The sequence below is a fragment of the Electrona antarctica genome (genome assembly GCF_951216825.1).
Source record: "Electrona antarctica genome assembly, contig: scaffold_251, whole genome shotgun sequence".
Classification (NCBI taxonomy): Eukaryota; Metazoa; Chordata; class Actinopteri; order Myctophiformes; family Myctophidae; genus Electrona; species Electrona antarctica.
Genome location: NW_027637547.1, coordinates 133,478 through 150,262, shown reverse-complemented (window position 1 = coordinate 150,262; position 16,785 = coordinate 133,478). Strand labels below are relative to the sequence as shown.

At 45.8% G+C, this 16,785-nt stretch overlaps 1 protein-coding gene across 1 annotated transcript in view; it reads left to right on the top strand.

Annotated features, from left to right (window-relative positions):
* ugl (ureidoglycolate lyase) overlaps positions 1-16,785 on the top strand; it is a gene marked incomplete at its 3' end in the record, with an annotated part of 44,561 nt that overhangs the window by 14,468 nt on the left and 13,308 nt on the right. Inside the window, exons 7-17 of the mRNA XM_079531708.1 lie at positions 1,073-1,189; positions 1,487-1,696; positions 4,562-4,652; positions 5,244-5,320; positions 5,795-5,905; positions 6,146-6,205; positions 7,583-7,739; positions 10,693-10,891; positions 11,951-12,029; positions 13,764-13,856; positions 14,124-14,196. Coding sequence (XP_079387834.1) covers positions 1,073-1,189; positions 1,487-1,696; positions 4,562-4,652; positions 5,244-5,320; positions 5,795-5,905; positions 6,146-6,205; positions 7,583-7,739; positions 10,693-10,891; positions 11,951-12,029; positions 13,764-13,856; positions 14,124-14,196 — 1,267 coding nt within the window. The remainder of the gene's footprint in view (positions 1-1,072; positions 1,190-1,486; positions 1,697-4,561; positions 4,653-5,243; positions 5,321-5,794; positions 5,906-6,145; positions 6,206-7,582; positions 7,740-10,692; positions 10,892-11,950; positions 12,030-13,763; positions 13,857-14,123; positions 14,197-16,785) is intronic.

Sequence of the window (16,785 nt, the reverse complement as noted above, 5' to 3'; positions counted from 1 at the left end):
TTCATGCAGCCTGAACTGAGACAAGCTGGAGTTGGAAATACATTGTTTTCAACGAGGGCGGCACAAATAAGAGCTATTTTAAGCATGTGTGCAACATGACAACTGTTTTAAAGTATTGTACAGTAACAACTAAAGTCTATTTAATGTTTATGTTGTACTATTACTACAAAACGATCTAAAATAAAGGGATTTAAGATCATTAAAGCTGGGCTGTTGCCTGAGTCCAATGCATTTCAGATGAGGCTAAATGTTATCAAGTCCCACTTGTCCCACACAAGCAATACTGGAGTATCGGGTTAGCAACTTACTATTTGAGTTGCTATTAAAGGAGCATTCAGTGATTTGGGTGATTTGGAAAAAACCCTGGTCCACCCCGGTAACATGATGTGCTTATGCACACGCTCTACAGTGAGGGAAGTACAACAGACCAACAGCACGTGCACCAAGGCCCGCCCCACTCGATCATGATTGGAGGAAGGCCCCTCTCATCCTGATTGGATGAAGGCTTTGCCACCCAAAGCCCAAACCGAAACTAGGGTTTTTTTACCCCAGGGGGTCACTGGGGACAGGGAGGAACTCCTTATATGGTCAGCACACTTTATAGTAGGGAGGATTATCCAAAAAATAAGAATAAATAAGTGATATTTGATGCCTTGATGTCATATTGGCCATAGGCCTATTGGCTATAATTTATAAACTCCTCTGGTGTCTCACATTTTGTTTTAAAATCATGCTTTATTTTTTATTTTTATGCTATTTTAACAGGCTTAAAAACACATCTTGCAGGAAGAGACAATGAGAGAGCTTTACAACAGAAGGCCAACTATTAGGGGACTAAACTATTAGGGCATTTGAACACTGATGCAATCGCCTGCCATCAGTCACAATGTGGGACAGACAGGGTCTCAATTTGTGGGACGCCTGAAAAGTCTTGGAAATGAGGGACTGTCCCACGCAAAGAGGGACATCTGGTCACCCTAGCCCGCCATTGGACTGAAGCCCCATGAAGAGAACGCAGTTTGCGTAACTCTGTCAGGACTAACTGAACTGCTGTACCCTGGGTGTCCAGCAGGTGGAGATGCGTGCTGCTCCTGTGGGTCTAGAACCAGAGTATATAGATCTGCTCACTCCTTCAGCTCTGAGCTTCCTGCAGGAGCTGGTGTGCACGTTTGACCAGGAGGTGGACCAGGTACGTGCACGCACGCACGCACACACGCACGCACGCACGTGTGCCAGAGATCCTTAAATGTAACTTCCATATGCCTAATCCCAACATTAACCCCAACCTAAATCTTGGTTGGGTTTAGTGTAAAACCAAAATTGTAAATTGTCTCTAAAAATATATTTTCTAGTCGGGTCCAGGAAAATGGTTTCTCCCAATGTCTCTTTGTCATGTTCGACTATACTTGTGGAGATAGATACAGTTTTTATTTTGTGTTTTCAGGTCCTGACGTTGCCAGTGTATTTAATTTGTATGTGTTTTCAGGTCCTGACGTTGCGAGTGTCCAGGAAGGCCCACCTGGACATGACTGGCGACCTGCCAGAGTTCAGAGAGGTCATGACCTCTGACCCCAGCTGGAGGGTGAGCCCCGTTCCCCCCCGGCTGTCCAGGAGACATGTGGACGTGGGTGACCTCGCCCCCTGTGACACCCAGCGGCTCATCGACGGTCTGCGCTCAGCTGCACAAGGACTACAGGTACCATCAGTCACTAGGACTACAGGTACCATCAGTCACTAGGACTACAGGTACCATCAGTCACTAGGAATACAGGTACCATCAGTCACTAGGACTACAGGTACCATCAGTCACTAGGAATACAGGTACCATCAGTCACCTGCACTATAGGACTACATGTACCATCAGTCACCTGCACTATAGGACTACATGTACCATCAGTCACCTGCACTATAGGACTACAGGTACCATCAGTCACCTGCACTATAGGACTACATGTATCATCAGTCACCTGCACTATAGGACTACATGTACCATCAGTCACCTGCACTATAGGACTACATGTACCATCAGTCACCTGCACTATAGGACTACATGTATCATCAGTCACCTGCAATATAGGACTACATGTAACATCAGTCACCTGCACTATAGGACTACAGGTACCATCAGTCACCTGCACTATAGGACTACATGTACCATCAGTCACTAGGACTACAGGTACCATCAGCCACATGGGGACATTTAGAAGTGGAACAGTGGAACAGTGACGGGGACACATTTAGAAGTGGAACAGTGGAACAGTGACGGGGACACATTTAGAAGTGGAACAGTGACGGGACACATTTAGAAGTGGAACAGTGACGGGACACATTTAGAAGTGGAACAGTGACGGGGACACATTTAGAAGTGGAACAGTGACGGGGACACATTTAGAAGTGGAACAGTGACGGGGACACATTTAGAAGTGGAACAGTGACGGGGACACATTTAGAAGTGGAACAGTGACGGGACACATTTAGAAGTGGAACAGTGACGGGGACACATTTAGAAGTGGAACAGTGACGGGGACACATTTAGAAGTGGAACAGTGACGGGACACATTTAGAAGTGGAACAGTGACGGGGACACATTTAGAAGTGGAACAGTGACGGGGACACATTTAGAAGTGGAACAGTGACGGGGACACATTTAGAAGTGGAACAGTGACGGGACACATTTAGAAGTGGAACAGTGACGGGACACATTTAGAAGTGGAACAGTGACGGGGACACATTTAGAAGTGGAACAGTGACGGGGACACATTTAGAAGTGGAACAGTGACGGGACACATTTAGAAGTGGAACAGTGACGGGGACACATTTAGAAGTGGAACAGTGACGGGGACACATTTAGAAGTGGAACAGTGACGGGGACACATTTAGAAGTGGAACAGTGACGGGACACATTTAGAAGTGGAACAGTGACGGGACACATTTAGAAGTGGAACAGTGACGGGGACACATTTAGAAGTGGAACAGTGACGGGGACACATTTAGAAGTGGAACAGTGACGGGGACACATTTAGAAGTGGAACAGTGACGGGGACACATTTAGAAGTGGAACAGTGACGGGGACACATTTAGAAGTGGAACAGTGACGGGGACACATTTAGAAGTGGAACAGTGACGGGGACACATTTAGAAGTGGAACAGTGACGGGGACACATTTAGAAGTGGAACAGTGACGGGGACACATTTAGAAGTGGAACAGTGACGGGGACACATTTAGAAGTGGAACAGTGACGGGGACACATTTAGAAGTGGAACAGTGACGGGGACACATTTAGAAGTGGAACAGTGACGGGGACACATTTAGAAGTGGAACAGTGACGGGGACACATTTAGAAGTGGAACAGTGACGGGGACACATTTAGAAGTGGAACAGTGACGGGGACACATTTAGAAGTGGAACAGTGACGGGGACACATTTAGAAGTGGAACAGTGACGGGGACACATTTAGAAGTGGAACAGTGACGGGGACACATTTAGAAGTGGAACAGTGACGGGGACACATTTAGAAGTGGAACAGTGACGGGGACACATTTAGAAGTGGAACAGTGACGGGGACACATTTAGAAGTGGAACAGTGACGGGGACACATTTAGAAGTGGAACAGAGACGGGGACACATTTAGAAGTGGAACAGTGACGGGGACACATTTAGAAGTGGAACAGTGACGGGGACACATTTAGAAGTGGAACAGTGACGGGGACACATTTAGAAGTGGAACAGTGGAACAGTGGAACAGTGACGGGGACACATTTAGAAGTGGAACAGTGACGGGGACACATTTAGAAGTGGAACAGTGACGGGGACACATTTAGAAGTGGAACAGTGGAACAGTGACGGGGACACATTTAGAAGTGGAACAGTGGAACAGTGACGGGGACACATTTAGAAGTGGAACAGTGGAACAGTGACGGGGACACATTTAGAAGTGGAACAGTGACGGGGACACATTTAGAAGTGGAACAGTGACGGGGACACATTTAGAAGTGGAACAGTGGAACAGTGACGGGGACACATTTAGAAGTGGAACAGTGAAGGTGACACATTTAGAAGTGGAACAGTGGAACAGTGACGGGGACACATTTAGAAGTGGAACAGTGACGGGGACACATTTAGAAGTGGAACAGTGACGGGGACACATTTAGAAGTGGAACAGTGACGGGGACACATTTAGAAGTGGAACAGTGATGGGGACACATTTAGAAGTGGAACAGTGATGGGGACACATTTAGAAGTGGAACAGTGACGGGGACACATTTAGAAGTGGAACAGTGGAACAGTGATGGGGACACATTTAGAAGTGGAACAGTGACGGGGACACATTTAGAAGTGGAACAGTGACGGGGACACATTTAGAAGTGGAACAGTGACGGGGACACATTTAGAAGTGGAACAGTGACGGGGACACATTTAGAAGTGGAACAGTGACGGGGACACATTTAGAAGTGGAACAGTGACGGGGACACATTTAGAAGTGGAACAGTGGAACAGTGACGGGGACACATTTAGAAGTGGAACAGTGAAGGTGATAAACGGCTTCTCTCTCTCCATCAGATTGACTTTGACGACGGGAACTGTCCTACATACCACAACCAGATCAAAGGCCTTCACAACGTCTACAAGGCTGTCAATGGACTGCTCCCTGGTGAGGCCCCTCCCATCCTAACGTTATCACTCCTTATATGGACAAAGGCCCCTCCCATCCTAACGTTATCACTCCTTATATGGACAAAGGCCCCTCCCATTCTAACGTTATCACTCCTTATATGGACAGAGGCCCCTCCCATTCTAACATTATCACTCCTTATATGGACATAGGCCCCTCCCATCCTAACGTTATCACTCCTTATATGGACAAAGGCCCCTCCCATTCTAACGTTATCACTCCTTATATGGACAGAGGCTCCTCCCATTCTAACATTATCACTCCTTATATGGACAAAGGCCCCTCCCATTCTAACGTTATCACTCCTTATATGGACAAAGGCCCCTCCCATTCTAACGTTATCACTCCTTATATGGACAGAGGCTCCTCCCATTCTAACATTATCACTCCTTATATGGACATAGGCCCCTCCCATTCTAACATTATCACTCCTTATATGGACAGAGGCTCCTCCCATTCTAACATTATCACTCATTATATGGACAGAGGCTCCTCCCATTCTAACGTTATCACTCCTTATATGGACAGAGGCTCCTCCCATTCTAACGTTATCACTCCTTATATGGACAGAGGCTCCTCCCATACAGCAGGCTCCTGTGCTGATGCTCCGCCCACGTGCCTGGAACATGGTGGAACACAATATGATGGTAACGCACGCACGCACACGCACACGCACACACGCACGCACGCAACACACACACACACACACACACACACACACACACACACACACACACACACACACACACACACACACGTGTGTGTGCATGCACTTACACATAATTCGACACGAAAAAGAAAATGTTTTCAAGATTAGAGTTGTTCCATACAGTACCTCAATCTGACAGAACGAGTGCTACCGGTTAAATATTAATAACTCCATCTGGAATTAATATTAGATTGTAATTACAATTAGATGGTAAGAACATCCCAAACATTGTGTGTTTCTGTGGTGTGTGTGATGTGTGTGGTGTGTGGTGTGTGTGGTGTGTGGTGTGTGTGTGTGTGTGTGTGTGTGTGTGTGTGTGTGTGTGTGTGTGTGTGTGTGTGTGTGTGTGTGTGTGTGTGTGTGTGTGTGTGTGTGTGTGTGTGTGTGTGTGTGTGTGTGTGTGTGTGTGTAGGTGAACGGTAAGGAGGTTCCAGGTCCTCTGTTCGACTTCGGTCTGCTGATGTTCCACTGTGGCAGGAAACTGTTTGACCATCAGAGTGGACCCTTCTTCTACCTGTCCAAGGTACGCACGCACACACACACACGCACACACACACACACACGCACTCACACGCACACACGCACGCACGCACGCACGCACGCGCACGCACACGCACACGCACACGCACACACAAACACAAACACATACACATACACATAATTCACAAATATCTGCCTTGGACTATATCTCTCCTCTCCTCTCCTCTCCTCTCCTCTCCTCTCCTCCTCTCCTACTGTGTTCTGCGTTCTGATTGGCTGACAGGTGGAGAGCTACCATGAGGCTAGGTTGTGGAACAACATCTTTGTTTGGACACAAGATAAGGTTGGTTTTGTTACACAATTACAATTTACAGTGTAGGCTTTTATCAAATCCAGAGAGATTTACAGTAAGCAAGAACAAATACATGGCAATCCATCACATACTCAAAAAATCACACCCGTGTGAACTGAGTGGTGTAAGGTCTTATATAGCCTGATCAGCTGTGGTCTGACGTAATGTCTGACGTAATGAAATCACACCCGGGTGAACTGAGTGGTGTAAGGTCTTATATAACCTGATCAGCTGTGGTCTGACGTAATGTCTGACGTAATGAAATCACACCCGGGTGAACTGAGTGGTGTAAGGTCTTATATAGCCTGATCAGCTGTGGTCTGACGTAATGAAATCACACCCGGGTGAACTGGGTGACCGTAGCAACCAATGCTCATTTTTTCTGCACAGACAGACAGACTGACAGACTAACAAAGCCAGTTGTACTTTACACCACTCAAAAAATAGTCATCATGAATCACACGTACAACTGGTACGTACAACACACATGTACAACTGGTACGTACAACACACACGTACAACTGGTACGTACAACACACACGTACAACTGGTACGTACAACACACGTAGAACAGTGTAATATCTATATAATGAAACTATATACATATACACTATAGAGTGCTATGTCTACATAAAATCCTATCTAAGTTACATAAATTGAGTCTTTGCATACGGCTGTAAGGTGGTCGAGGCTAGGGGAGGGGCTACGGGCTAGGGGAGGGGCTACGGGCTAAGATGGAGTCTGACGAGGTGGGTTTTCGGAATAAGATGTAGTCTGAAGAGGTGGGTTTTCAGAATAAGATGGAGTCTGAAGAGGTGGGTTTTCAGAATAAGATGTAGTCTGAAGAGGTGGGTTTTCAGAATAAGATGTAGTCTGAAGAGGTGGGTTTTCAGAATAAGATGTAGTCTGAAGAGGTGGGTTTTCAGAATAAGATGGAGTCTGAAGAGGTGGGTCTTCAGAATAAGATGTAGTCTGAAGAGGTGGGTTTTCAGAATAAGATGTAGTCTGAAGAGGTGGGTTTTCAGAATAAGATGTAGTCTGACGAGGTGGGTTTTCACACTAGGGTTACACCACACCAACACTGCATGCACTAGTTAAGGATACAGATAGTCTGAGGTCAATAAATTATATTCGGTTTTCTGATCTGGTCTGGAACGGAAACAACGTTAGTTTACATCATCAGGTGACCTCTGTGGAAAGCCTGGTGACACCAGGTTACACACAATCACCCATTTATTATTATTATTAGTAGTAAGCCCTATTTTATACTATGTCATACGAAGTTGTCGTATAGCATTGTAATACCATAGCGCTGTGTGTGTGTGCGTGCGTGTGTGTGTGTGTGTGTGTGTGTGTGTGTGTGTGTAGTTGGGTCTTCCCCAGGGGACCATCAAAGCCACGGTGCTCATAGAGAACGTCCTGGCAGCGTTCGAGATGGAGCAGATCCTGTTTGAGTTGAAGGAACATTCAGCAGGACTGAACTGTGGCATCTGGGACTACTCTGCTTCCTTTATCAACAAGTTTGGTGAGTCTGGACTACTGTCTGCTTCCTTTATCAACTAGTTTGGTGAGTCTGGACTACTGTCTGCTTCCTTTATCAACTAGTTTGGTGAGTCTGGACTACTGTCTGCTTCCTTTATCAACTAGTTTGGTGAGTCTGGACTACTGTCTGCTTCCTTTATCAACTAGTTTGGTGAGTCTGGACTACTGTCTGCTTCCTTTATCAACTAGTTTGGTGAGTCTGGACTACTGTCTGCTTCCTTTATCAACTAGTTTGGTGAGTCTGGACTACTGTCTGCTTCCTTTATCAACTAGTTTGGTGAGTCTGGACTACTGTCTGCTTCCTTTATCAACTAGTTTGGTGAGTCTGGACTACTGTCTGCTTCCTTTATCAACAAGTTTGGTGAGTCTGGACTACTGTCTGCTTCCTTTATCAACTAGTTTGGTGAGTCTGGACTACTATCTGCTTCCTTTATCAACAAGTTTGGTGAGTCTGGACTACTGTCTGCTTCCTTTATCAACTAGTTTGGTGAGTCTGGACTACTGTCTGCTTCCTTTATCAACTAGTTTGGTGAGTCTGGACTACTGTCTGCTTCCTTTATCAACTAGTTTGGTGAGTCTGGACTACTGTCTGCTTCCTTTATCAACTAGTTTGGTGAGTCTGGACTACTGTCTGCTTCCTTTATCAACTAGTTTGGTGAGTCTGGACTACTGTCTGCTTCCTTTATCAACTAGTTTGGTGAGTCTGGACTACTGTCTGCTTCCTTTATCAACTCGTTTGGTGAGTCTGGACTACTGTCTGCTTCCTTTATCAACTAGTTTGGTGAGTCTGGACTACTGTCTGCTTCCTTTATCAACTAGTTTGGTGAGTCTGGACTACTGTCTGCTTCCTTTATCAACTAGTTTGGTGAGTCTGGACTACTGTCTGCTTCCTTTATCAACTAGTTTGGTGAGTCTGGACTACTGTCTGCTTCCTTTATCAACTAGTTTGGTGAGTCTGGACTACTGTCTGCTTCCTTTATCAACTAGTTTGGTGAGTCTGGACTACTGTCTGCTTCCTTTATCAACTAGTTTGGTGAGTCTGGACTACTGTCTGCTTCCTTTATCAACTAGTTTGGTGAGTCTGGACTACTGTCTGCTTCCTTTATCAACTAGTTTGGTGAGTCTGGACTACTGTCTGCTTCCTTTATCAACTAGTTTGGTGAGTCTGGACTACTGTCTGCTTCCTTTATCAACTAGTTTGGTGAGTCTGGACTACTGTCTGCTTCCTTTATCAACTCGTTTGGTGAGTCTGGACTACTGTCTGCTTCCTTTATCAACTAGTTTGGTGAGTCTGGACTACTGTCTGCTTCCTTTATCAACTAGTTTGGTGAGTCTGGACTACTGTCTGCTTCCTTTATCAACTAGTTTGGTGAGTCTGGACTACTGTCTGCTTCCTTTATCAACCAGCCGGCTGGCCGCTCATATGCGTGGTAGTAAACTGTAAACTCTCTCTCCCACAAACACACGCTGTCAAGTTACCGTGACTAAGACTACATTCCCTGTCAATAATAAGCAGTGTCAAATGTAGTTCATTGGGAGGTGAAGGGAGACGCTTTATTGTGAAGGACCCTTCACGGCGCAGGCAGGAAATAGAGTGTTTAAACTGGGCTGCTTACTGGCTTTACGGTACAGACAGAGTAGAGACTGACATTTTGTCGGGAATCCCGCGGGACACGGGATTCCCGCGGGATTCCTGTGGGATGGGATTAATATTTGTATTAATCCCGTGATCGGGACGGGACGGGAATGAAAGTCAACGGGAGCGTGCAGGAGCGTGAATGACGTTGGTCGCGCTGCCAAGTTCCAACCAAAAGAACAGAATCACCCATTTTTGTTGTAGTCATCTTTCTGTGAGCCAACACTCTTTTGACTTGCTGACGCAAATCAAAAGAACTACATACATAGTTACCCATAATCCAGCAGTGCTAGTGCTTCCACAACACAAAAACCTCCTCCATGCAATCCAGTCGGGCTGGACGTCTTATACAGTTTTATATGAAGACATCGCAATGCGGCCGTGTATGATTCTGCATCGCGCCGGTGCTGTGATTTAATCGATTATTTATAGCCAGATCATCCTGATGCATTTGTTTCCCCTGGCAGTGGCAACGTTGCAACTTTCAATTGTGATGCTACGTTAGCTATATGCTAATGCTGTTACTGTTAGCTAGCTCCCTGAACGGCTGTCTGAGCGAATGTTCTACAATACATCGTCTCCCTTCTTTCTCCCAACCGAGTCCCATACACCAGTGGTTCCCAAACATTTTCATGTCAAGGACCCCTAAATCAACATTTATTAGCCCGCGGACCCCCATTTGAAAAGATGCCAGGGGCAGGGACCCCCATAAGAGAAGATTTTTTATTACAGTTCTAGCTGTGATTCTCAACCATTTTAATTTCAAGGACCCCCAGTTTGACATGCATTAGTCTACGGACCCCCATTTAATGGCATTTTTATCGCTGGGACCCTCAAATTATATTGTAAAATCAATGTTAATTTAACTCTGAGTGTACAAATGGAACATTTGGTTCCATTTGTACACTCCCATAACATAATTTGTTACAGACCCATAAGGGTCCATTTGGTTCCAAACTATTATTTAACTGGGGACCCCCTGGAACTCTCTCAAGGACCCCTGGGAACCACTGCCATACACATAGACTTGTACACTGAATAATTATTCATATAGAGTTAAATTAACACTGAGGTTGTTTTTTTATCGTAATTGACAAAGCACTTGTTAACTGTTAAGCTTTAAATGTTAAGCGTTAAATCCAAGCGGGGCCCGTGGGCCGCTGGCCCGTGGGCCACCGCCCCACGGGCCAGCGGGGCCCGTGGGGCCGCCGAAGATACCGGTAAGGCCATTAGTCTGTTATTCGTCTGAAACGCTCGGTTTGATTTTGTCTTCATTAAAATGAGTGTTGTTGTTCCACAGGTCAGAGGTCATCGTTCGTGCTCCCGGACCGCAGCAAGTACGTCAACATGCAGAAACACTTCCTGAGCTCCTACATGGACCTCCTGGTGCAGACCTGCCACAGCCGAGGGGCTCTGGCCACGGGGGGCATGGCCGCCACGCTGATGCCCACGGAGGCAGACACCGCCACCTACAGGACACTGCTGGACACTGTCACCAGGTAGGACCACGTAAAGGCACATTCATAGTCTGGATTTTCAGTCCACCGCTCCGGTGGTGAGGTGACCACCGCTCCGGGTGGTGAGGTGACCACCGCTCCGGGTGGTGAGGTGACCACCGCTCCGGTGGTGAGGTGACCACAGCTCCGGTGGTGAGGTGACCACCGCTCCGGGTGGTGAGGCGACCACCGCTCCGGTGGTGAGGCGACCACCGCTCCGGGTGGTGAGGTGACCACCGCTCCGGTGGTGAGGTGACCACAGCTCCGGTGGTGAGGTGACCACCGCTCCGGGTGGTGAGGCGACCACCGCTCCGGTGGTGAGGCGACCACCGCTCCGGTGGTGAGGTGACCACCGCTCCGGGTGGTGAGGTGACCACCGCTCCGGTGGTGAGGTGACCACAGCTCCGGTGGTGAGGTGACCACCGCTCCGGGTGGTGAGGCGACCACCGCTCCGGTGGTGAGGCGACCACCGCTCCGGGTGGTGAGGTGACCACCGCTCCGGGTGGTGAGGTGACCACCGCTCCGGTGGTGAGGTGACCTGTGGTGGGGTCACTCATATATGATAGTCTGTTTATAGTGAAACGGCCAGGATGATTTGTTTATTTTTCAATCACAGTTCTTATATGAGGGATTATAATACAAATAAAAAGTACATGAACCCGTGGACTTAGCGCCCTCTAGCGATATTGACGTCAGACTTCGGTGCTCTATGAAGCCCCATTCATTCTTAACCCGTTAAAACTGTCTTTTTACCTTTGAACCACTATGTTTAAAAATAATAATAATTAGCAGATCTACAAGCTTGTGGATCGGGAGTCGGGACTCGTCACGTTTTTAACAGGCCAACCTGTCAAATAATATAAGAGGCAAAAATCTGCTGTTTCCACAATATCTTTCTGTGCAACTACCAACTACCATTCACTGTGATGCCTTTGTCTTAATATTATAACTACCATTCACTGTGATGCCTTTGTCTTAATATTATAACTACCATTCACTGTGATGCCTTTGTCTTAATATTATAACTACCATTCATTGTCACGTCTTTGTCTCACATTTCAGACTCAAACTGCTGGAGATCAAAGCGGGTGTGGACGGTTTCATGGTGTACGACCTGAGCCTCATAGAACCCATGCAGACAGTAAGACTATTATTATTACATTATGATAGAACCCATGCAGAGAGTAAGACTATTATTATTACATAATGATAGAACCATGCAGAGATTAAGACTATTATTATTACATTATGATAGAACCCATGCAGAGAGTAAGACTATTATTATTACATTATGATAGAACCCATGCAGAGATTAAGACTATTATTATTACATTATGATAGAACCCATGCAGAGAGTAAGACTATTATTATTACATTATGATAGAACCCATGCAGAGTAAGACTATTATTATTACATTATGATAGAACCATGCAGAGAGTAAGACTATTATTATTACATTATGATAGAACCATGCAGAGAGTAAGACTATTATTATTACATTATGATAGAACCCATGCAGAGAGTAAGACTATTATTATTACATTATGATAGAACCCATGCAGAGAGTAAGACTATTATTATTACATTATGATAGAACCATGCAGAGAGTAAGACTATTATTATTACATTATGATAGAACCCATGCAGAGTAAGACTATTATTATTACATTATGATAGAACCCATGCAGAGAGTAAGACTATTATTATTACATTATGATAGAACCCATGCAGAGAGTAAGACTATTATTATTACATTATGATAGAACCCATGCAGAGTAAGACTATTATTATTACATTATGATAGAACCCATGCAGAGAGTAAGACTATTATTATTACATTATGATAGAACCATGCAGAGAGTAAGACTATTATTATTACATTATGATAGAACCCATGCAGAGAGTAAGACTATTATTATTACATTATGATAGAACCCATGCAGAGAGTAAGACTATTATTATTACATTATGATAGAACCCATGCAGAGAGTAAGACTATTATTATTACATTATGATAGAACCCATGCAGAGAGTAAGACTATTATTATTACATTATGATAGAACCATGCAGAGAGTAAGACTATTATTATTACATTATGATAGAACCCATGCAGAGAGTAAGACTATTATTATTACATTATGATAGAACCCATGCAGAGAGTAAGACTATTATTATTACATTATGATAGAACCCATGCAGAGAGTAAGACTATTATTATTACATTATGATAGAACCCATGCAGAGAGTAAGACTATTATTATTACATGTTTGGGGTCCTTGACATGAAATATTGAGCACCACTGATATAGAAACATGTCAGGATTTAGAAGACATTTTTTAAAGGTGGAAGGATAATTTCCGCTCCCTTGGGCTGAAAGGCCTGTTTACAGTTCGATACCAGTTATCTAATAGTTTGCAACTGATAAAACTTTAATGTTTAGTCAGCTGTAGTATTCATAATTTGTTTAGTTAGTAGTGAACTACAAACATGGCTGTCCTACCAGCTCTTATAACAGTGAACTACAAACATGGCTGTCCTACCAGCTCTTATAACAGTGAACTACAAACATGGCTGTCCTACCAGCTCTTATAACAGTGAACTACAAACATGGTGTCCTACCAGCTCGTATAACAGTGAACTACAAACATGGTGTCCTACCAGCTCTTATAACAGTGAACTACAGTATATAATGAACTACAATCATGGCTGTCCTACCAGCTCTTATAACAGTTAACTACAGTATATAATGAACTACAATCATGGCTGTCCTACCAGCTCTTATAACAGTGAACTACAGTATATAATGAACTACAAACATGGCTGTCCTACCAGCTCTCATAACAGTGAACTACAATCATGGCTGTCCTACCAGCTCTTTCAGACTCACACTCGAGGAGACAACCAGCTGGATCAACTTAGAGAAGACGTCAGAGTGACCGCTGAAGACCTCCTCACCATGCCATCGGTACGTTATTATTATTATTATTATTATTATTATTACTACTACTGAAGACCTGCTCACCATGCCATCGGTATGTTATTATTATTATTATTATTATTATTATTATTATTGTTATTATTATTATTATTATTAGATCCTACTCAGCATGCCATTCAATAAGTATTTTTTGTGAAATATGAATGTCAGTTGTGTGGTGTACAGTATACAGTACTGTCTACAGTACAGTATAGACAGTGAAATGATTCTGTTGTCTAATAACATGTTGTTCAGGGTGGAGTGACTCTGCATGGATTACAGTACAACATTACAGTGGGGATCCTGTTCATTGATGCCTGGCTGTCAGGTAAACATGTTACTATTGATGCTGTAAACATGTTTCTATTATTGCTGTAAACATGTTACTATTGATGCTGTAAACATGTTACTATTGATGCTGTAAACATGTTACTATTGATGCTGTAAACATGTTTCTATTATTGCTGTAAACATGTTACTATTGATGCTGTAAACATGTTTCTATTATTGCTGTAAACATGTTACTATTGATGCTGTAAATATGTTTCTATTATTGCTGTAAACATGTTTCTATTGAAGCTGTAAACATGTTTCTATTGAAGCTGTAAACGTGTTTTAGAGAAGGGAGAAGAGTCTTAGACGTGTGGAGCGTTGTCCAGGGTGTTTTAGAGAAGGCAGAAGAGTCTGGGACGTGTGGAGCGTTGTCCAGGGTGTTTTAGAGAAGGGAGAAGAGTCTGGGACGTGTGGAGCGTTGTCCAGGGTGTTTTAGGGAAGGGAGAAGAGTCTAGGACGTGTGGAGCGTTGTCCAGGGTATTTTAGGGAAGGGAGAAGAGTCTAGGACGTGTGGAGCGTTGTCCAGGGTGTTTTAGGGAAGGGAGAAGAGTCTAGGATGTGTGGAGCGTTGTCCAGGGTGTTTTAGAGAAGGGAGAAGAGTCTGGGACGTGTGGAGCGTTGTCCAGGGTGTTTTAGGGAAGGGAGAAGAGTCTGGGACGTGTGGAGCGTTGTCCAGGGTGTTTTAGGGAAGGGAGAAGAGTCTAGGTCAGGACGTGTGGAACGTTATCCAGGGTGTTTTAGGGAAGGGAGAAGAGTCTGGGACGTGTGGAGCGTTGTCCAGGGTGTTTTAGGGAAGGGAGAAGAGTCTAGGACGTGTGGAGCGTTGTCCAGGGTGTTTTAGGGAAGGGAGAAGAGTCTGGGACGTGTGGAGCGTTGTCCAGGGTGTTTTAGGGAAGGGATAAGAGTCTGGGACGTGTGGAGCGTTGTCCAGGGTGTTTTAGAGAAGGGAGAAGAGTCTGGGACGTGTGGAGCGTTGTCCAGGGTGTTTTAGAGAAGGGAGAAGAGTCTGGGACGTGTGGAGCGTTGTCCAGGGTGTTGTAGGGAAGGGAGAAGAGTCTAGGACGTGTGGAGCGTTGTCCAGGGTATTTTAGGGAAGGGAGAAGAGTCTAGGACGTGTGGAGCGTTGTCCAGGGTGTTTTAGGGAAGGGAGAAGAGTCTAGGATGTGTGGAGCGTTGTCCAGGGTGTTTTAGGGAAGGGAGAAGAGTCTGGGACGTGTGGAGCGTTGTCCAGGGTGTTTTAGGGAAGGGAGAAGAGTCTGGGACGTGTGGAGCGTTGTCCAGGGTGTTTTAGGGAAGGGAGAAGAGTCTAGGACGTGTGGAGCGTTGTCCAGGGTGTTTTAGGGAAGGGAGAAGAGTCTAGGTCAGGACGTGTGGAACGTTATCCAGGGTGTTTTAGGGAAGGGAGAAGAGTCTGGGACGTGTGGAGCGTTGTCCAGGGTGTTTTAGGGAAGGGAGAAGAGTCTAGGACGTGTGGAGCGTTGTCCAGGGTGTTTTAGGGAAGGGAGAAGAGTCTGGGACGTGTGGAGCGTTGTCCAGGGTGTTTTAGGGAAGGGATAAGAGTCTGGGACGTGTGGAGCGTTGTCCAGGGTGTTTTAGAGAAGGGAGAAGAGTCTGGGACGTGTGGAGCGTTGTCCAGGGTGTTTTAGAGAAGGGAGAAGAGTCTGGGACGTGTGGAGCGTTGTCCAGGGTGTTTTAGGGAAGGGAGAAGAGTCTAGGACGTGTGGAGCGTTGTCCAGGGTATTTTAGGGAAGGGAGAAGAGTCTAGGACGTGTGGAGCGTTGTCCAGGGTGTTTTAGGGAAGGGAGAAGAGTCTAGGATGTGTGGAGCGTTGTCCAGGGTGTTTTAGGGAAGGGAGAAGAGTCTGGGACGTGTGGAGCGTTGTCCAGGGTGTTTTAGGGAAGGGAGAAGAGTCTGGGACGTGTGGAGCGTTGTCCAGGGTGTTTTAGGGAAGGGAGAAGAGTCTAGGACGTGTGGAGCGTTGTCCAGGGTGTTTTAGGGAAGGGAGAAGAGTCTGGGACGTGTGGAGCGTTGTCCAGGGTGTTTTAGGGAAGGGAGAAGAGTCTAGGACGTGTGGAGCGTTGTCCAGGGTGTTTTAGAGAAGGGAGAAGAGTCTAGGACGTGTGGAGCGTTGTCCAGGGTGTTTTAGGGAAGGGAGAAGAGTCTAGGACGTGTGGAGCGTTGTCCAGGGTGTTTTAGGGAAGGGAGAAGAGTCTAGGACGCGTTGAGCGCTGTCCAGGGTGTTTTAGAGAAGGGAGAAGAGTCTGGGACGCGTGGAGCGTTGTCCAGGGTGTTTTAGAGAAGGGAGAAGAGTCTGGGACGCGTGGAGCGCTGTCCAGGGTGTTTTAGTGAAGGGAGAAGAGTCTGGGACGCGTGGAGCGCTGTCCAGGGTGTTTTAGAGAAGGGAGAAGAGTCTGGGACGCGTGGAGCGTTGTCCAGGGTGTTTTAGAGAAGGGAGAAGAGTCTGGGACGCGTGGAGCGCTGTCCAGGGTGTTTTAGAGAAGGGAGAAGAGTCTGGGACGCGTGGAGCGCTGTCCAGGGTGTTTTAGGGACGTGTGGAGCGTTGTCCAGGGTGTTTTAGTGAGGG